At 45.6% G+C, this 21,328-nt stretch overlaps 1 protein-coding gene across 3 annotated transcripts in view; it reads left to right on the top strand.

Annotated features, from left to right (window-relative positions):
• ACSBG1 (acyl-CoA synthetase bubblegum family member 1) overlaps positions 1 to 21,328 on the top strand; it is a 91,536-nt gene that overhangs the window by 53,037 nt on the left and 17,171 nt on the right. For all 3 annotated transcript variants that reach the window (XM_043989442.1, XM_043989444.1, XM_043989443.1), the window contains 3 exons: positions 16,699 to 16,916; positions 19,015 to 19,103; positions 20,164 to 20,284. In XM_043989442.1, coding sequence (XP_043845377.1) covers positions 16,699 to 16,916; positions 19,015 to 19,103; positions 20,164 to 20,284 — 428 coding nt within the window. The remainder of the gene's footprint in view (positions 1 to 16,698; positions 16,917 to 19,014; positions 19,104 to 20,163; positions 20,285 to 21,328) is intronic.

Genomic DNA, 21,328 nt, shown 5'->3' on the forward strand with positions numbered 1-21,328 from the left:
TCAGCCACCCCCAGGTTCAAGGAACCCAGAGGGAGGCAGCATACACAAAGGAAACACAAGATAATTTGGGGTGCAAGGGAAGAGCTTGGAAGGAGTCCTTGATGAAAACATCATAAGGTCACAGGTGAATGTTCCAAATGATATTATACGGCAGACCACATGGGGAGGCCTCAGCGGAGGACTGATCTTAGAGTCAAAAAGACCTGAGTTTGAATTCTGCCTCCACCACTCACGAGCTGTGTGATCATGGGCAATTCACTTCATTTCTCTGGGCCTCAGTTTCCTCATTTGTAAAATGAAGGGGCTGGACTCAGTCACCTCCAATGTCCCTTCCAGCTCTACATGGTGATTATTTTTTAAATGGACTTGACTACACAAAATACAGCCTAAGAGGCTTCTCTCCCATGTATACGTGATGAATATGCAAGATTCCTTGGCACCTGCAGCTCCAGGAATCATTTTATCCAGCAGTCTTCTGCATATCAACAGGAAGCAGGACACACAATAGAGAGAGGTGTATTTACCAAAGGTGTAAGTTACTGTCATTGAGTAGGCCTTCCCCAAAGTCCAAATGGAAGAGGGGTTTCCTATGGATGGAGAGGTCCTCTGGATGCTCTTGTTTGCAGATGTCATTGGGCCTATTACATGAAGGCCCGTAACATTGCAGAGCCCACTTAAGCACTCCAGTGAGCTCAGCCTAATGAGCTAAAGGGGAAAAACCAAAATGGATGAAGAATGTCAAATATCCAGATTGGGACGTGCAGTGGTAACATCAAAATGGTCCATCAAGCACATACATCTCAGACAAGTCCTGAGGATGGACAGTGGGCTGGATGAAAGTCAAGTAGACAGAACTGACTGGGAGAAGGAGTTCAGGCTGCATTGAGTTTGGGAAATATTGTCAGGATTTTGAGTATTGTGAACCGGCACAAAAAGCTACTTTTAGGGGAGGCAGTCAGGGTGAAGTGACTTGCCCAGGGTCACACAGCTAATAAGTGCCTGAGGTCAGATTTGAACTCAGGTTCTCCTGACTCCAAGGTGGTGCTCTATCCACTGTACCACCTAGCTGTCTCACAGAGTCACCTTTCTGACACTAACTTTCTGCTTGTGATGTTCTGTAGTTTCAACTCATGGGCCATAAACTAACAATAGCAATTATGGTCAGTGCAAAGTGCAATGGAGAGACCCAAGGTTAACATAAGTAGGCTTGCCCCCATTAGCAAAGACAATTTGTGCTCATTCTTATTCATCTCAATAGATTTTGTTATATTTATAGTCATTTTATAGATTACCTAGACTTCCCCCTAGAGGTCTCCTCTACCTTATTTCCAGAGAACCATCATCTATTACAAAGAATTTTTTTCAAAAAGAAAAAGAGGACGATGAGGGGAAAAATTAAGCAAAAGTGACCAAAATGTTGAAAAAAGTCTGGTGTTATATGCAATGCTCCACACCTCTGCAAAGGAAAAGGGGGAGGAATCTTCTCATATCTCTCATTTCTCATAGATTTAGGGCTGGAAAAGCCCTCAGAAGCCACCTAGTCCAGCTCCCTCATTTCACAGATATAGAAACTGGAGCCTGGGTGGGGAAGTGACTTGCCCAAGGTCACTAATACACTAAGTCCAGAGATGAGATTTGAACCCAGATCCTTTGATTCCAAAGACAGCTCTTTCCTATGCTCTGAGTAGGTAGCTCTACCAAGGAGGATACCTGGAAGAAGGATGAGAATCACCCAGGAAAAGAAAGGTTGCTGTATGGATTCTAGAGCTTTCCCACTGACAAGATCGGAGACCCACAGAGGAGTATGGGATTGGCATTTTGGTCTCTCCATCATCAGGCCCCAGCTTCAGCCCAACCCTTCCCTTTTGCAGTGTCCTCTGGGTTCACAGAGTCAGCCTGACCCTGCCACATACTTGGTGGGTGACCATGGGCAAGTGACCTCACTTTTTGGATCCTCAGTTTCCTCATCTGTAAAATGGTACTAATACTAATGCTTGCATTCGCAGCCTCTCGGAGTTGGGTGAAGAAAGAGCTGTCAGAGTGGTGGCTATTAGTAGGTAGCAGGAGAGACAGAGTTCCCTGGGTCGGGGGGGGGGTCTCCTGGATGGGTTGCCGTTCCCCAGGGAACAGGATCTGCTCCCGGGCTATGGCCCTCGCTTAGAGAAGCAAGCTGACCAAATGGCTGGGCTCCCTGAGTTCTGTCCCCAGGAAGCCCAGGCCACAGAGGAGCCATTATGACCCCTCACAAAGGAGGGCTTTGTCCACAGTGGAGGAGACAGATTATTTTCTGTCACTTTTGAAGTAGGGCGAGGACAGACAAATAGGTAAGCTCCTATAAAGTACTGGGGTCCTCAAGCCAGGCTGTGAGGGTCATGAAAGTGGAAGAGTCAGAGAGAGGAGAGAGGGGGGCTCTGCAAATAGAGAGACTGAAATCTTTGCCTTCATGGGATCATCTATTTTGGAGACGGAAGGAACTCCAGATTGAGCTTTCTTTCTACTGCTCCCCACTCTTGGGCCTGGGCACTCCCCTTACCTAGGCCTTGGGCCGATGCCAGCGGGGAAGGAGACCTCCCAGGAATTCCCTCAGGTTCTCCCTTGGCCTCCCTAGGTGCCCTGGCATTGCGCCTCACCAACCAGGCCAGCATACTACTACCCTCATTTCCCTCCCTTCCTCCAAACTTAGCTGGAGCCCATTCCCTTGGGTCCCTACTATTTGTGTGGGAATGGGGGCTAATGGTTCAGTCAGATTTTGTTGTTCACTCATTTTTCAGTCATGACCCCATTGGGGACCTTCTTGGCACAAATACTGGAGTGATTCACCATTTCCTTCTCTAGCTCATTTTACATATGAGGAAACTGAGGCAAATGGGATTAAGTGACTTGCCCAGGGTCACCCAGCTAGCAAGTGTCTGAGGCCAGATTTGAGTCTCCCTATCTCCAGGCCTGGTGCTCTAACCACTGCACCACCTGGCTGACTTTTTAATCAGTCATATTAAAATGTCCCTATTCAAATGCTAGTTCCTTAACATATTACCTCTGCTGGGTAGTACCGATGCAAGACCCTTTAAAAGAGTGACCCCATGGTTTTTGGTCTGTCTAGACTATCCAGAGGGAGGGGAAGCTAGGTGGTACAGTGGATAAAGCACTGGCCCTGGTGTCAGGAGGACCCGAGTTCAAATCCAGCCTCAGACACTTACTAGCTTTGTGACCCTGGGCAAGTCACTTAACCTCAATTGCCTCAGCAGGAAAAAAAAAAAGTATATAGACTATCCAGAGGTGTCTGGATAGGATTCGGTCAAGAGCCTAAAGCCGTGAACGGCTGAAGTCTCAAGCCTTCTGGCCCCATCAGACCACATCTGGGATGTCTTATTTTGGGGAGGACGTTGACAAGCTGGGGAGAGTCCAAAAGGCTGATGAGGGGAACAAAGGTCTCATGATGATCCCATGTGACGACCAGCTGAAGGGAATATTCAGTGAGGGTTGGGTAGAGAGTCAAGTATTTGAAGGACTATCATGTTGGGGAGAAATTGGTCTCACTCAGCTTGGCCTCTGAGGGTGGATCCAGGAGTGATCAGTGGGTAGATTTCAGCCTAAAAACCCGAGCTTTCCCCGAGTGGAGTAGGTGGTCTCGGGAGGCATTGGCTTCATCTTCCTAGAGGGGAGCCTCAAGCCAGGCTGGGTGGCCACAGAAGGCTTTTCAGGCTCTAACGTTCTGCCCATCATAGTTCAGGGAAGTTTAAAGTGCTGGCAACAGGTTGGTCAAGGTGACACTTGGCGGCCCGTAGACCTCCCGGTTCCTTAACTCCCTCCACAACAATGGCTTCCTATCCTCTCCGAGCAAGCACAATAATAGTCTGGGGTCCAGGGCTCCTTCTTCACCGAATTATAGGGATCCTCCAAGGGATCTTGGAGGCCCTCAAGGCCAACCCCCATTTCACAGATGAAGACAGTGAGACCCAAGAGGCTGCGTTCAGGGTCACACAGCTAGCAAGTGTCTGAGACGAGGCCTGAACTTTCTGACCCCAAATACACCATCCTACCCATTACCTTCCTAGGACTGCAGAATTTTAGAGCTAGAATGAGTTGGTCCTTTCATCTAACTTCCTTGTTTTACAAAAGGGGAAACTGAGACACAAAAAAGGGACATGATTTGCCCAGATCCAGGTGGCACAGTAGTCTTGGAGTCAGAAGATCCAAGCTGGAGGCCTGGGTCTGACACTGCCTAGTTTCTGATCTTGAACAAGTCACTTTATTCATTCACTCATTCATTCAATTCAACAAATATTTGTCAAGCACCTACAATGTGTGAGGCACTGTGTTAGGTGCTAGGATTGCAAACAATACTAAAATAGTTCCCAGGGAAATTACATTCTCCTAAATAACTACAAAATAAATATATGCGAATTCAATAATCAATGACAAGTTTTTATCAAGCACGTCTTGTGTGCCCAGGCATTGTGTTAGGTGCTGGCAATATAAAGAATGGTACAAGGAGGGGCAGCTAGATGGCTCAGTGGATAGAGCACCAGCCCTGGATTCAGGAGGACCTGAGTTCAAATCCAGCCTCAGACACTGAACACTTACTAGCTGTGTGACCCTGGGCAAGTCACTTAACCCCTATTGCCCTGCAAAAAAAAAAAAAAAAAAAAGAATGGTACAACCCCTACTTTCAAAGGGATTACATTCTATCGGGGGAGACAATATGTACACACAGACATAAATCCACACATATATGCAGAATAAACTATACAGAATAAATACTAGGAGGGGAGGGAGCAAGGAGGACCTTCCATCTGAAGAGATGAGATTCCCCGTCATCTAGGAGGTGGCACATGAGCAGAGAGAGAGTCTTGAAGGAAGGCAGGGGTTTTAAGAGTCAGAGATAAAGAAAGAGTATACCCCAGGCATAAGAAAGACACCATGGAAAGACTGGGAGATGGGAGACGGGAAACAGTGTGACTCGGTTTCCTCATTTGTAAAATGAAGAGGGTAGCCGGATGGTTTCCGAGGCCGCTCCCAGCTCTGACACTATATGAATCAGGAAGGCAGGCGCTGCTGGGCCTTCTTTTTCCTTCCTAACAGTACAGGGTTGGTTGATGTTGATTGATGGGCTGATGGGAGGAAGAAAGAGACCGTAGTTTGTGGCTCCATCTTGCCAGGGATTCAGTCGATTCTTCCTTGTCTGCTCAGGGCTCTTTTGACATCCTCAAGGATCCCAGATTTAGAGCTAGAAAGGAGCTCAGGGGTCATTCAGCTGGCCAGCTCTCTGCCCGTCCCCCCACCCCTTCCACAGATGAAGAGCTGAGGCTCAGAGAGGTTGAGTGTTCTGCCCGTATCACACAAGTACTAAGTGAGAGAGTCAAGATTTGAACCCAAGTCCTCTGCTTCTGAATCTCCAAGCCTCACAGGGGAGGGCTCCTGGGGCCTCATCCCCCAGGGGAAGCTTTTTCCAAAGCCTAAGAATGACCTTTGCCTCAGTGAGAGGCTCCAACTGTTCCAGCCTGAACAATGCATCCCATTTTCTTCCCCAACAACTTGGGCTTCTTTCCCACAGATTTCAAAAACCAAACCAATCCACAAACCCAAAATACAGGAGGATTTTTTTTATCTGCTGACATATTTCCTCTGGCCATTCAGGGACTTAGAAAACTGCTCCTGGCACTTGGCATTGCCCTAGTGCATAATGAGCAGATTGATAAAGTGCCACCAAGGGCCAGGCTGAGAGAGGAGGGAAGTGGGCTAGGGAGGAGGAGGGGGAGAAGGAGGAGGAGGAAGAGGAGGGAGCACAATGAGCAAGCTGTGGTCTCAGGCCCAGCAAAGACCAAAAGTCTGACTGAGATTGAGGCAGCAGGGCCTCAGTATGAATCCCAGCTCTGCCATTTGGTATTTATGTGACCTTGGGTCTTCTCCCTTAACCTCTGAGGGTCTCGGTTTCCTCCTCTCTAAAACGAGGCATTGGATGAGATGACCTCTTACAATCAATCCTCTGTCTCTCTGAGTGGTCGATTGGCTCATGGAGCCTGATCCTCCCACTGTCATTATCCACTGTGGTGTTGGCTTGTTGGGGGAATCAGGGGGAAGCTAAGATGTTGCGTCAATATTGGCTCTGTTGGTTTGTTGTGTCGTCAGGCATGTTCTTGGCTGGAATGAGAGGCAGTTGGGCTTGAAAGCTGGGGGCCTTGGGACTCTGTCTGATGGTCCTTCCAGGCTCCTAGACCTGCATTCATAAGGCAGAACCTGGCTCTAAATTGATTAGTCCATACAAGTCTTCCCAGTGACCATCCCTTTCATCATCCTTCCAGCACAGTTCCATAGACCATATGGAATTCCACACAGTATTCCATCACATCCATAGACCCATCCCCCAATGGATTCATGCCCTTAATTTCTGGTCTTTGCCACCACAAAAAAGAGAGGCTATAAATAGGTTTATACCTATGAGTCGTTTGCTTCCTTCTTCGAACTCCCACAGGCATTTTGCAAACTTGTAAGTCTTAATGGGTTATACAGATGAAAGTTAATATTAACTGCATTTGGCTGAGCCTCAAAGCCATGAATCTAGAAAGTCGAAGTCCTGATCTAGGACTGTGTCTCATCTTTCAGCCTCCTGGCTTAACCCCCAGCTTAGGGTCTAGATGCATTTCTGTGACTCTGGAGATGAGATGGACCCAGCTTTGGGGCTCTGTTACTTAGAAGGGGTGGCCAGGGCTTTTCCCTGGGTGCCACCCCTTTGGAGGAGAAACATTCGCTCCTGGGAGAACCCCCTTTTTCTTTGAATCAGTAGGCAGACCACTCCCCATGGCTTGCATGGTGGGAAGTAGGGGTAGGTAGGCTCTGAGAGGGGCCCAGTGAGTGGACTCATAGGTCCTTGAAGATTGTGAGAGGAGGGCTAGGGGAAGGGCTACACCTTCTCTAGAGGCAACTAGGTGACTCAACAGAGAGAGTGCTGGGTCTAGAGTCAGGAAGACCTACCTCAGATACTTACTAGTTGTGTGACCTGGGACAAGTCACTTAATCTCTGTTTGCCTCTATTTCCACAGCCCCAAAATAGGGATAATAACAGTACTACTGGGGCAGCTAGGTGGCACAGTGGCCCTGGATTCAGGAGGACCCAAGTTCAGCCTCAGACACTTGACACCAGCTGTGTGACCCTGGGCAAGTCACTTAACCCTCATTGCCTCGCAAAAAAACCCCAAACCAAACCAAACAAAACCAAAATAAAATAACAGTACTACCTTCCAGGGTTGTTGTGAGGGTCAAATGAGGTAATATCAGTAAAGTGACTAGCACAGTGCTTGGCACACAGTTGGTGCTATATAAATAAAAGTTGGTGCTATCAGCAGTAGGGTTGTCCCCATGGCTGTATCGTCCCAGTTTACACCCCAATTCACCTTTTTCTCAGTGTTGGGATTCCTGCTTATTATACGTATAGCATATTGAAACTGGGAAGGACCTTAGAACACAGAATGGAGAATGTCAGAGACCCTTCCAGAGATCATTTTCTCATCTTTTTCTTTGAAGGTTTCCCTTCGTCCTTGCCCCTAGTTGCTCCCCACTGCTCATAGCTCAGGCACAGCTTCACCCCGCTCTGGTGGCCGCAGAGGCCCATGGCCTGGTGTCCTCTGGCAGCTGCAGGCCATCCAGGGGACAGGACATCCAAGGATACAGATGGTTCCAGGGAAAGGGGCAGCCAGACCCTGCCTTCTCACTTGGTGTCCTGCCAGCCCCTGCTGTGCTCGGGGCCTGGGCCCTGAATGCTCCTTGTCACCGAGTACAGCAACATCCCCAGCCAAGGAACGTCCTGCTTGATCAGGCTGACCGTCCCTAGACTTATGTCCGCATACCCAAACAGGAACTGTTTGGGCTTCATGAGACTGAGACCAGAGCATGTGGGAACGAGGCAGAGAAAGCTGAAAGGGGGAGCTGATGGGAGTCCTGAGTGAAATTCTCTGGGTCAGCTCCCCGGTCAGCTGGAGAGCAGCGGGGTGAGCCAAAGACCCTTTCACGGTCGTGGGAAGGAGGCCTTCTTTCATCTGAACACCAGACAGTCTTTCAGAGAATTGTGGACTCATAATATGGCAGGGGCTGGAAGGGACCTTGAAAGGTCACCTTGTTGAAACCCCTCACTGTCCAGATTGGGGAAACTGAGGCCCAGAGAAGGCAAGCATCCTCAGATCATAGAATCACAGATTGAGAGTCATAAGGGGCCTCTAGTCCAACCCCTTCATTTTACAGATGAAGAAACTGAGACTCAAGAAAGTTAAGTGATTTACCTCAGGTCACATAGGTGGAGAGCATTTGAGTCAGGATTTGAACTCAAGTCCTGTGACTTCAGAGCCTGGGCTCTTTGCTCCATACCATGCTGCCATTACTAGGATCACTCAGCTAGTTGGGAACTGGAGTTCAATGTCTGGTCTTCCAACCCAATGTTCTGCCATTTTCCTTCTCATCAAGGAGAGACAAGTGGGCAGAGCAATGGTCCCGGTGCTGGGGGGACCTCGGGCTGAGTGCCAGCTCTGATAATTTCTCATTATAGGCAAGTTCCAACCCTCAGGTTGCCCACCTTTAAAACGGGCATACTCAGACTTGTACGCCCTAACTCATGGGGCCGTAATGCAGAAAGGGCTTTTAAAGTATAGCGCACTGTGGAAAGAGGCATCATGGTACCCACTGAACTGGGTGGAGCTTAGGGAAGACCTTGGGTGGCAGAGACCAGCTCCAGGTCCTTCCTCCCATCTGCATCCCTGGAGCAGCTAGAGCCAGATCACCCCCTTCCCAAGGGTGTCGACGCCTGCTCTCCCCACCCCTGTCCCACCCAGCAATTGTGGGGTCAGGGGTCTAGTCCATTCAACTTGTGAGCCTGCTAGGTTATGGTCCCTCTAATGTTAACGTTAAAATATTAATTAATTCAATACATTAATGTAAATTTTAACATGTTTAAATATTAATATACATAATTACAATATCAATATAACATAACTATTGATTCTATAAATATTATCATGTAAATATATTCTTATATAATTATTATCTCATTTGGGCCTTACAACAGCCCTGTATATCAGGTATTATAATTAAGAAACTAGGGCTGCCCAAGGTTAAGTGACTTGCCTAGGATCACACAGCTAGTATATGACTGGGGTAGGATTTGAACTCTGGTCTTTACTACTTGGTTGCCAACTTTAAAAGTCTCCTTGTCTGGAGGGGAGTTAGGTAGTGAGGACAGGACAGCTTAGAAGTGTAAGTAGGGGCAGCTAGGTGGCGCAGTGGATAGAGCACTGGCCTTGGATTCAGGAGGACCTGAGTTCAAATCCAGCCTCAGAAACTTGACACTTACTAGCCATGTGATCCTGGGCAAGTCACTTAACCTTCATTGCCTCGCAAAAAAAAAAAAAAAGTGTAAGCAACATCTATGTGGTGCTTTGAGGTTTACTGTCTGATTTATATATGTTGCCGTCATTGTTGTTGAGTCATTTTCAGTCAAGTTCAACTCCTTGTGACCCTATTTGGGGGTTTTCTTGGCAGAGATACTGAGTATTTTGCCATTTCCCTTCTTCAGCTCATTTTATAGATGAGGAAACTGAGGCAAGCTGGGTGAAGTGACTTGCCCAGAGTCGTCCAGCTAGGAAGGGTCTGAGGCCAGATTTGAGATCTACCCAACGCCAGGCTGCACTCTATACATTTATATACATTATCATCTTTCCGTAGCCCTGTCTTCCTGGGACCATAGAGCCAGAGCTGGATCAGACCTTGTGGCCATCGAATCCAAGCCTCTCATTTTCCAGGCAAGGAATCTGAGGTTTAGGGAAGTTAAGGGACTTATCCAAGGTCACACAGGTAATGAAGCATCAGAGGTGAGGTTTGAACCCAAATCCTCTGATTCCAGCACCGGGCTTTTTCCATGCTGGCAAGGCAGATGATTTCAGGACATGGGTCCTTTGTATGGCCCCCACCTGATGACGAGGTGATTGCTACCTCTACTGTTAAACAATAAGTTCCTTGAGATCAAGCGCTGTCTCACTTTTGTCTTCATACTCCAAGTGCTTAGCACAGCGCCTGGCATGTAGAATCATGGGAATCATAGATTTAAAGCTGGAAGAAAGCTTAGAGACCAGGAAGTACAATCTCATTTCATAAATGAGGAAATCAAGGCCATGGGAAGCTAAGTGACTTACCCAGAGTCATCCAGCTAATAAGCATCTAAGGCAGGATTTGAACTCATGTCTTCCTGACTCTAGGTCCAGTGCTTTCTTTATCTATTGTATTATCTAACTGCCTTTTTGGTTTGGGTTCTTATTTTATTTTTTCCAATTATATGTAAAAAAAATTAACATTCATTTTTCAAAATTTTGAGTTCTAAATTTTCTCCCTTCCTACTCCCCTTCCCATTGAGAAGGCAAGAAATTTTATATTGGTTATACGTGTGCAGTCATGTAAATCCTAGTTCCATATTGGTCATGTTGTGAAAGAAAATAGACCCCCCCCCAACAAAAAACCTAAGGAAAATAAAGATTCTTATAAAGTCTGCTTCGATCTGCATTCAGACTCCATCAGATCTTTCACTGGAGGTAGATAGCATTTTTCCTCATAAATCCTTTTGAACTAAGAGATCATAGTAAAAGAAAAAGAACCCACATGTACAAAAATATTTGCAGCAGCTCTTTTTGTGGCGGCAAAAAGTTGGAAATTAAGGGAACATGCACCAGTTGGGGAATGGCTGAACAAGTTGTGGTATGTGAATGTAATGGAATACTATTGTGTTGTAAGAAACGATGAGCAGGAGGAGTTCAGAGAAACCTGGAAAGCCTTACATGAACTCATGCTGAGTGAGATGAGCAGAACCAGGAGAACATTCAGTATCAATAACATTGTATGACAATCAACTGTGATAGACTTAACTCTTCTCCAAAATACAATGGTCCAATATAATTCCAAAGGACTCATGATGAAAAATGCTCTCCAAATGCAGAAAAAAAGAACTGTGGAATCTAGATGCAGATTGAACCATACTGTTTCTACTTTTTGTTTTTCTTTTTTGAGGTTTTTCCCTTTTGTTTGATTCTTCTTTCACAGCATGAGTAATGCAGAAATACGTTTAATTTGATTGTACATGTATAACCTATATCAGATTGCTTTCTGTCTTGGGGAGGGGGGAGGGAAGGGAGGGAGGGAGAAAAATTTGGAACTAGAAATCTTATAAAAACAAATGTTGAAAACTATTTCTACATGTAACTAAAAAATAATAAAATACTTTTATGACTAAAAAAAAGATAAATCCTTTGGAATTTAGATCATCGTATTGCTGAGAATAGCTAAGTCAGTCACATCATCTCTGGATATTTCTGTTACTTATGTACAGTGTTCTCCTGGTTCTGCTCACTTCACTTCGCCTCACTTCATATAAGTCTTCCCAGGTTCTTCTGAAAGCATCCTGCTTGTCATTTCTTTTAGCACAATAGTATTCTATCACAGTCATATACCTTGACTCGTTCAATCATTCCCCAGTTGATGGGTGTCCCCTTAGTTTCCAATTCTTTGCCACCACAAAAAGAGCTGCTATAAATATTTTTGTATATTTTCCTTCTCCTTTTAAAAAATTCTCTTTGGGATATAGACCTAGTAGTGGTATTGTCGAGTCAGAGAATATGCACAGTTTTATAGCCTTTTGGGCATAGTTCAAAGTTGTTCTTCAGAATAGTTGGATCAGTTCACAATTCCACCAACAGTGCATTAATGTCCCAATTTTCCCCACATTTGTCATTTTCCTTAGCCAGTATGATAGCTATGAGGTATCTATATGGTATCTCAGAGTTGTTTTAATTTGCATTTCCCTAACCAATGGCTATTTAGAGCATTTTTTCATAAAACTATAGATACCTTTAATTTCTTCATCTAAAAACTTCTTGTTCATATCCTTTGACCATTTATCAATTGGGGAATGATTTGTGTTCTTATGCATTTGACTCAATTCTCTCTATATTTGAGGCCTTTATCAATTTGCTGTCATCTTCCCCCTCTCCCAGCAACTTTCTGCCTTTTTCCTAATCTTGGCTGCATTGGTTTGTTTGTGCAAAACCATTAATCAAAATTATTCATTTACAATCTATAATGCTCACTATCTCTTGTTTGGTCACAAAGTCTTCCCTTATCTATAGATCTGACCAACAAATTATTCCATGCTCCCCTAATTTGCTTGTGGTATCACCTTTTTATGTCTAAATCATGTTCCCATTTTGACCTTATCTTGGTATAAGCTGTGAGATATTGGTCTATACCTGGGTTCTGCCCAACTGCTTTTCAGCTTTCCCTTTCGCTGCCTTTTGACCTGCTGAACATGTTGGCATTCCACCTAGCTGCAGAAAGCAGAATCAGCATTATTGGGTGGAAATTAAAACAGGGAGGAGTTGGTTCAGTGGGGGTGCTCCAAGGTTGGCCAGACCTTTTATCTCCATTATTCCACTGGAATCTCACACCAGCCCTGTGAGGGAAGTATCAGCAAGAATCATTAGCCCCATTTAATGGTTATATTAGTTTTGTTTGTGCAAAAACTTTTTAATTTTATTTATTATTTATTTATTTTATTTAATCAAATTTTATTTATTATTTTATTTAATTAGAATGATCTATTTTACATTTTGTATTGCTCTCTATATCTTCTTTTGGCCCTAAATGACCATAGTATAATTTGTACCTAATCTATTCCACTGATCCACCTCTCTGTTTCTTAGCCAGTACCAGATTGTTTTGATAATTGCCACTTTATGATACAATTTGACCTCTGGTACTACTACACCACCTTCTTTCTTGGTTTTTTTTTATTGATTCCCTTGATATCCTTGAGCTTTTGTTACACTTGGTCTTTCTATTTTTGTAAGATTCCTTCTGGGCAATTTTGTGGTTCTTTCTTCCATTTACATGGCTGTAGCCATTGGGTATATCCTCCTTCTTCCAGCCCCGCCTACTTCACCCTTTTTGATAAACCCTCCATCTCTATCTCTGCCTCTTAGAATCGCTAGCTTCCTTCAAAAATGAACTCAAAAGCCACCTCTTATGAGAAGCCAGAGACGAGCACTTGTCCCCCTCAATGTTCCCCCTGTATCATTTTGCTTTTACTTTGTATGTTGCATTCCCTTATCTGTGTGCTGATTGTTTATCCTCTACCAGCAGAATGTAAAATCCTTGAGGTCAAGGATTGTTTTTGGTCTCATATCCCCCATGGCCGATCAAAGGGCCTTAATAAATGTTTGTTGAACAAATGGATGATAGCAACTATCATTTTAGATTGATGTTGTGCCATAAAGGTTGTTTTTTTGTTGTTGTAGTTTTTTTTTTTTAGTGAGGCAATGACGGTTAGGTGACTTGCCCAGGGTCACACAGCTAGTAAGTGTTAAGTGTCTGAGGCTGGATTTGAAATCAGATACTCCTGACTCCAGGGCCGGTGCTCTTTCCACTGCACCACCTAGCTGCCCCACCATAAAGTTGTTTGTTTGTTTGTTTTGGGAGGGGGTTGGTTTTTTGTTAGTTTGTTTGTTGTTGTTGTTTTAGCAGGGCAATTGGGGTTAAGTGACTTGCCCAGGGTCACACAGCTAGTAAGTGTCAAGTGTCTGAGGCTGGATTTGAACTCAGGTACTCCTGACTCCAGGGCTGGTGCTCTATCCACTGTGCCACCTAGCTGCCCCCGCCATAAAGTTGTGGGGGTTTTTTGTTGTTGTTTTTGTGGGGCAATGGGGGTTAAGTGACTTGCCCAGGGTCACACAGCTAGTAAGTGTCAAGTGTCTGAGGCTGGATTTGAACTCAGGTCCTGCTGAATCCAGGGCTGGTGCTCTATCCACTGCGCCACCTAGCTGCCCCCCCCCCCCCCGCCATAAAGTTTTACAAGTATTTTCTTCACGACAAAACTTATGAGATAGAGCCATTTCTCAGTTTTATTTTCTCAAATTTTATTGATCTATTTTGTTTTTATATCATCTTTATTTTTAATAGACCCCTACCCAGAGATCCATCTCTTGTAACAAAACGTTTTTAAAGAGAAAAAAATAAAAACTGTTCAGCAAAAAACAACCAACCAACCATGGATCACTGCTGACAATAGAGGCAATATTCCAAATCCATAGCCCCCCACTTGTGTTGTGAAGGGAGGGGCATGTTTTCTCAAGCCTTTTTAGGGCCAAACCGACTCATTAAATTGCTTAACAGAACAAGTATTGTCACCCCCTTTTAACCAATGAAGAAACTAAAGCTCAGATAAGTTGGGTCACTTGATCAAGGTCACACAATGAGTCACAGCAGGGACTGGAACCTAGGGCTCTCTCCACTACAACCACAGTTGCTTATTACAAACAGCTTCTGCAGATGATGAGGGTTTTCTCATAACGACTTAGAGACAGGTCATGCCAGTGTCATTATCCTTATTTTATGGAGGAGGATACTGAGGCTCAGGAGGGACACTGGCCTCCCCCTGGTCACCCGGCTAACCTAGGGCTTAGAATCCAGGACTGAGCATTGACACAAATGTAGCTGGTAAATGGCCCAGACAGGACTCAGAGCCGGGCTCTGCTTCCCAAAGACAAAGCTGTTAGTCCAGTGGGGGACAAAAGTATGTGTGTGTGTGTGGGGGTATCTCTTGGCTGCTTCCCCCAGAAGGGTGGCAAGGGTGGACTCAGCTAATCCAGGGGAGGTGCTCAGCTCAGCCAGAGGGCTAGAGAGCCTTCATCTCAGACAATGGTTAACACCCCTGTCAATAAGTGACCTTCTCCCAGGGTCCCCGGGGCTCACATTCTTTTTGGGTGAAGGAAAATTGAGATCTCCTCACTTGACCTCTTGTCCCTCTGGCCTGTATGCTGTATTCTCCTTTCTGAGTTCAATTCAAGAGCTTCCCAGAACTCCTCTCACCCCGCATCGGCCCTTGGCTCTTGGGGCCAGCCTGTCCTTCCTGACACATGGGACATATCTGCCTCCCCCACAGTTCTCTTACCTTATTTCTTTTCCATAAATACAGAGGGAGAGAATTTCTAAGACTAAGGGAGAGGGGGAAGGGAGGAAGGGAGGGAAGGAGAGAGACAAAGAGAAACAGAGACAGAGACAGATTAAGAGGAGGAGAGAGACAGAGACAGTGAGAGAGAGAAAAGGCAGAGAGAGAGATAAAAAGAGGGAGGACAGAGACAGTGAGGGAGGAGAGAGACAACAAGAGAGAGAGAGAGGGAGAGAGAGAGGGAGAGAGAGAGAGAGAGAGAGAGAGAGAGAGAGAGAGAGAGAGAGAGAGAGAGAGAGAGAGAGATGGAGAGACTGAATCTTAGGGTCTAATGAGTGGAAAGAGCACTGGCCAGGAGGAGAGGACCTGGGTTCAAATCTCCTCTCTGATGTTAGGGGACCGTGGACAAGACAGCCGGTAACCCTTTCTGGCCTCGTTTTTACAGTATGAGGGGGCCAGACCTCTGAGGTCCCTGCCTGCTCTAGGTCTAGATTCCCATGATTTGAAGTCAAAGGCTCTTTATTCAGATGCTGGCTCTGTGACCTTAGACAAAACTCTAAATGGCTCCCGGTTCTTTCCAGTGCAGCGGTCCGATGACTCTAAGGTTGAGATGAGAGGCTTCCATAAGTCTCTCTATGAATCTGAACCTCAGCTTCCTTATCTGTAAAATCCTTACCCTTTCTCCGCTCAGCCCAGAGGATGCTGGGAAGCTCAAAGAGACACTCTCTGACTTTGGATGCCGTCAGCATGGGCCGGGCTCCATGCAACAGAGCAATCCCTCTGTGTTGGCAGGTGGTCCCCAAGAACCACTGCGGCCAAAAGGTTCACCCCCACCCTCATCACTGCAGCCAAAGTGGGGTGTTTGGAAAACCTTCATTCAAGACCTGTACTCAGAACCTCTCCCTCCTCCTCTTGTTCTCTCTCCTCGTGCTCCTCTTCCTTTTCCTCCTTGTCTTCTTCCTTCCCCTCCTCCTCTTCCTTTTCCCCTCTTCTTTCTCTTTCTCCTCTTCTCTTTTTCCTCCTTCTACTCCTCTTCCTTATCTTGCTGGAAGTTCAAATGGCCTCTCTGGGGCCCAACCCCACCACTAATCAGTACAGGAGCTTAGACCTCCTCTGCCTCTGCCTCTGACCTATATTAGTTTTAGGCAATGTGAGGGGGTCCTGAGATTCCCAGGGGCTCATCATATTAATACCAATTGGCTTATCCCACTGCAGCTCAGAACTCCCAAGTTCAAGAGATCCACCCACCTCAAATTTCCCTGTTAGAAGAATTCCAACATATCACACCACACCCAGAAAAAACCTCTTCGTGGTTGACAAGCTGTAATAGCTTTGAGGACAGATTCAGAGATGGGTTTCTGATATCTGAGACTATTTTTGCCTTTCTTTGTATCCCCAGTGTTTATAGTGCCTGGTATACAGTAAGTGTTTAATAAATGTTTGTCAATTGACTGACTGACTAAGCTCAGAGATGCTCATCAGCAGAAGATTGGGGGGAAAAAAGATTGGCCACCAGATAACAATTTTTTTTTTTTTGGCCATAGCAACCCATGAAGACTAAGAAGGAGAAATAGCTACTGATGATGTCTTTTCTATCCACCTAGACACTAAATTTCCCGAGGGCAGAGATGAAATCTTTTCCTGTTTCCCCCATCACTTATCTGATCATTGGGCCAGACACATGATAATGGTGTGGTAAAAAGACTGACCTGTACTTTCCCCTGCAGAGTCCCTGTGGACCACATCCGCTGATGGGTTGGTCAAGATCCGGATGGACCACACCTGCTCACAGACCCCAAAGACCGTGCACCAGGTGTTCCTCGAAAGTCTGGAGAAGTATGGCAATCTGAATGCCCTGAGCAGCAAACGGGATGGAAAATGGGAGAGGATCACCTATTCTCAGTACTACCTTCTCTCCCGAAAAGCTGCCAAAGGGTTTTTGAAGGTGAGTGAGAAGAGGGCAGGGGTGGGGAGCCCCGGCAGCTGCTCTGGTTGGGTTTTCATACTATCTCTACAAACATGTGTCTCCTCACTTACTCCAGGATGGTGAAGGAAGTGGAGACCATATCGCATGGGCATTGGCTGGAAAAATTAGGAGTGTTCAAGGACATGATAGCTACCTTCAAGGGTTTGAAGGGTTGCTGCAAAAAATAAAAACCTTTGGAAATCTAGGACATATCTCAGACCATGGTCAATATCTCCTTTTTGCCTTATCTTGAACCCAGTGATGAAGGGACCAATGTTATTTCTATTTCAGCAATGAGTTCCATCTTGTGTATCAGAATCAGTCCAGAACAACAATTTTCTTGTTGTTTTCTCCACTTTTTGAAGAATAAGATTCTCAGTGAGGCTGTCCTAAGTTAATCAGTGGAGCAGATGTGTAGATGTCATGCCTCTGTGCTGGGCTGATAGGTTTTTTGAACTCTTCATCTAAATCTTCTGTTTGGGTGGTCTATAGTATACTTCTACATTAACCTCCATGACAGTATCACTTCTGTATATGAGAACAGTTTTCTCCTTCTCCCTTTACTTTCCTTTTTTTCTTTTTCTTTCTTTTTTTTTTTTTTGGAGGGAGAGGTGAGGCAATTGGGGTTAAGTGACTTGCCCAGGGTCACACAGCTTGTAAGTGTCAAGTGCCTGAGGTTGGATTTGAACTCAGTTCCCCCTGAATCCAGGGCCGGTGCTTTATCCACTGCACCACCTAGCTGCCCCCTCCCTTTACTTTCAAAGATCTTGACTCACAAATTGTTAGAGCAAGAAGAGGGACTTTTAGAGATCCTCTCATCTAATATCTCCTCATTTTACAGATGAGGGAATGAAGTCACAGAGAGGGAAAGCAACTTTCCCAGAGCCACCCAATTAAAAAGTGCCAGTGTTTTTGATGCAATTCATCTCTTTACACTACATGAACCCATGATGGAGGGCAGAGTAGGTAGAAGGTAAAGAAAGCATTTCAGGAAGAGGGAACAGAAGCTTGGTGAGAAGTTTAAGTTCATCTAGGGAGCAGATAGAGAAGATGGAGGGATGGATGGATGGAGGGATGAATGCATGGATGCATGGATGGGTGGATGCATGGATGGGTGGGTGGGTGGGTGGATGGGTAGATGGATGATAGATAATAGGTAGATGACAGGTAAGTAGGTATACAGATAAGTAGACAGACAGACAAGTGGATGGATAGATGGATAGATAGATGATAAGAACATGAAAAGTAGATAGGGAGATGGATGGATGGATGGAAGATATCTATAGATAGATGATAGATACACACACACACATATATATACATATATACATATATATATATATGGATTTCTCTATGTACTTACTATGTTCTATGTACCATGCTAAGTGCTGGGGATACAAATAAAAAAGGCAAGCCAGGGCAGCTAGGTGGTGCAGTGGATAAAGCACCGGCCCTGGATTCAGGAGGACCTGAGTTCAAATCTGGCCTCAGACACTTGACACTTACTAGCTGTGTGACCCTGGGCAACTCACTTAACCCCAATTGCCCTGCAAAAAAAAAAAAAGGCAAGCCAATCCTTGCCCTCAAAGAGCTTATGTTCTATTGGGGAAGCCAACATATAAAAGAAAGGAGGAAATATACATGGCTTGGCTAGAAATGTCTGGAAACTGTGGAGAAATGGTGACCAGGTGCACTCTATCAGTGTAGGTGAGAAGAATGAGATAAAGTAGATTGTGGTGGGACTTTATTCAGTAGGGAAGAGGCAGCCTCTAAATGTCCTTCCCTCATCTCTCCCTCACCCCACTCTAGTTAGTCTGAATGCCTGGCTGTCTACCAGGCGTCCTGTCTGCTGCAGATGGTGTTCTGGAACGGGCATCTACCTGGTGATCTGAGGTGTCATAAATATAATATTGTACCACCAGGTGCTCCCCCTCCACTCTCTGATCACCAGTGCTCCTTTTGCCACCAGGGTATCTGTGTGTGTGGGGAAGGGGTACAGTTAGAGCTGTGGACCTGGGACCTGGTGCTCTCTGTACAGAACATCTGACCTTCACATTTTGGTTTCTGTTTTGTCCAGCTTGGCCTGGAGCGTGTCCATAGTGTGGCGATCCTTGGATTCAACTCCCCAGAGTGGTTCATCTCTGCTGTGGGCACTGTCTTTGCTGGGTGAGTGGGTGCTGGTCAGGGTCTTGCCCAAGTTTGGGTGCCCAGGTGTGGGGATGAGCATGCCACAGGGTAAGGGTAGAGTGGTGTGACTATGGTATCTTTTGAGAATCTTTAATTCTGCTTATCTATCTTTTCCCTGGAGATAGATAGATAGATAGATAGATAGACAGACAGATAGATAGATGGAATGATAGCTAGATAGACAGACAGACAGAAACATGATAGGTATAGAGGTGGAAACAAAGAGATGGATAAATGGATAGATGGATGGGGAGATGGGGAGATAGATAGGTAGATAAACGATTTATTATATTTATATAGACGAATAACATTATTATTATTATTATTTATTAAGTACTTACTACATATCAGAGACCATGTTAAGTGCTAGGAACATGAGTATAAGCAAGCAATATGGTCCCTGCCAACATTAGAGCTTACGTTCTAATGGGAGAAGGCATCACATAAAGGAACACTGAGATCCCTCCCCCACCTCCCTTTGACTTCTGCCTACCACCTATCCAGTAAGCATTCATTAAGCACCATGGTGTACCAGGCACCGGTGCTCAATGCTAGGGCCACAAAGACAAAGGTGAAACAGTCCCTCCACCATCTTCTCCTTCCAACCTCACAACTCTACGCCTGTCCCATACATCTACTTGGTCTTATTGTTTCCCTTCTCCTGCTCATCTACCACAATCTTTCCCCCTTCTCCTTCTCTTCCTCTTCTCCTTCTGCTTATCTACCCCTTCTTGATTCCCTTGACTTCCCCACTGCTTTTCTCTTAACCCTCTTTTCTTCTTCTGCCATATTTTCCCCATTTTCTGAATTCTGTCCCCTACTTCCCTCACACACATTTTTCCTTTCTCATTGCCCAGCGGTCTGCCGGCTCCTGGGCATAGGCTTGGCTAGCTCTGAAGAGGGGAGGCTCCCAGACCCTGCCCTCAACTGTTCCCTTCAGTTAACATCCTTTGGGATTTGTGCATAAGACATCGGAAAGTGTGGGGGTCCTGGGCTGACATGCATCATTGGCAAATGTCCTCTCTATGTCACCTTGCAGGGGCATCCTCACAGGAATCTACACAACCAGCTCCCCCGAGGCTTGCCAATACATTGCCCATGACTGTAAGGCCAATGTCATCCTGGTGGATACCCAGAAGCAACTGGAGAAGATACTGAAGGTAAGAAGGCTATGTGCACTCCTGTCCCAAGAGAATGGTCATCACCACTGTCTTCATAAAATTTGACCTTTCCGTAGTGTGCTGTTTACAAAGTAAATGAGTCACAAATGAATCCATGAAAGAACATTTATGAAGTGCTTACTGTGTACCTGGCACTGAGTTAAGTCCTAGGGGATACCAATAACACTGACCCAAGAGGACAGCTAGGTCAACCTCCTCATTTTACAGATGAGGAAACTGAGGCCACAGAGGTGAAGAGACTCAGCCAAAGCCACACAGGCAGTAAGTGATGGAGCCGGGGTACTCTAAAGCCAGAACTCCTTCCATTTATTTACCCCCACAATACCCCCATTTTACCAGTGGGAAAGCAAGAGACTAGAGGGGTGAAGGGCCGTGCATTCAGATCTCCTGACTTTGTGTGAGTCTTTCCAGCCCATAGCTGCCTACTCTTATCTGATAGCCAGGTAGACCTGCACCGGGAGCACACCATTTGTAGCAGAAAGGACATCTGGTAGACAGCCAGACTAACTGAGGTGGGGGTGGGAGTGGGAGAGGGATTAGGGAAGAACATTTATGTATGTTTGTGTCTACCTCTCATCTTATCTATCTCTATCTCTCGACCTATCATGGACCTATCTACTTATCTATTCTTCCTTCTAGCACAGGCGATTCTGGGTTTGAAAACTGTCTGTGGGGATTTAGAAGGGGCATTGAAATTTAGGTCTTGTCACCTGGGGAATCTGAGCGAGAGATGCATTGACAAGTAGCTCTGGCCACGAACCCAGAGTCTGGAAGACCTAGGTTCCAATCTTGAAGTTTAGGAGTTGTGTAATCCTACTAAACCCTACCTAATCCTCACTTTTCTTATCTAAAAAATGGAGAGGGAGTGGTGTTGGACCTTGGCCTCCAAGGTACTTTCCAACCCTTTACCTAGTACTCCCCCTTTTTTTTGGCGAGGCAATTGGGGTTAAGTGACTTGCCTAGGGTCGCACAGCTAGTAAATGTTAAGTGTCTGAGGCCGGATTTGAACTCAGGTCCTCCTGA

The sequence above is a fragment of the Dromiciops gliroides genome, chromosome 2, assembly GCF_019393635.1.
Source record: "Dromiciops gliroides isolate mDroGli1 chromosome 2, mDroGli1.pri, whole genome shotgun sequence".
In the NCBI taxonomy this organism is placed as follows: domain Eukaryota; kingdom Metazoa; phylum Chordata; class Mammalia; order Microbiotheria; family Microbiotheriidae; genus Dromiciops; species Dromiciops gliroides.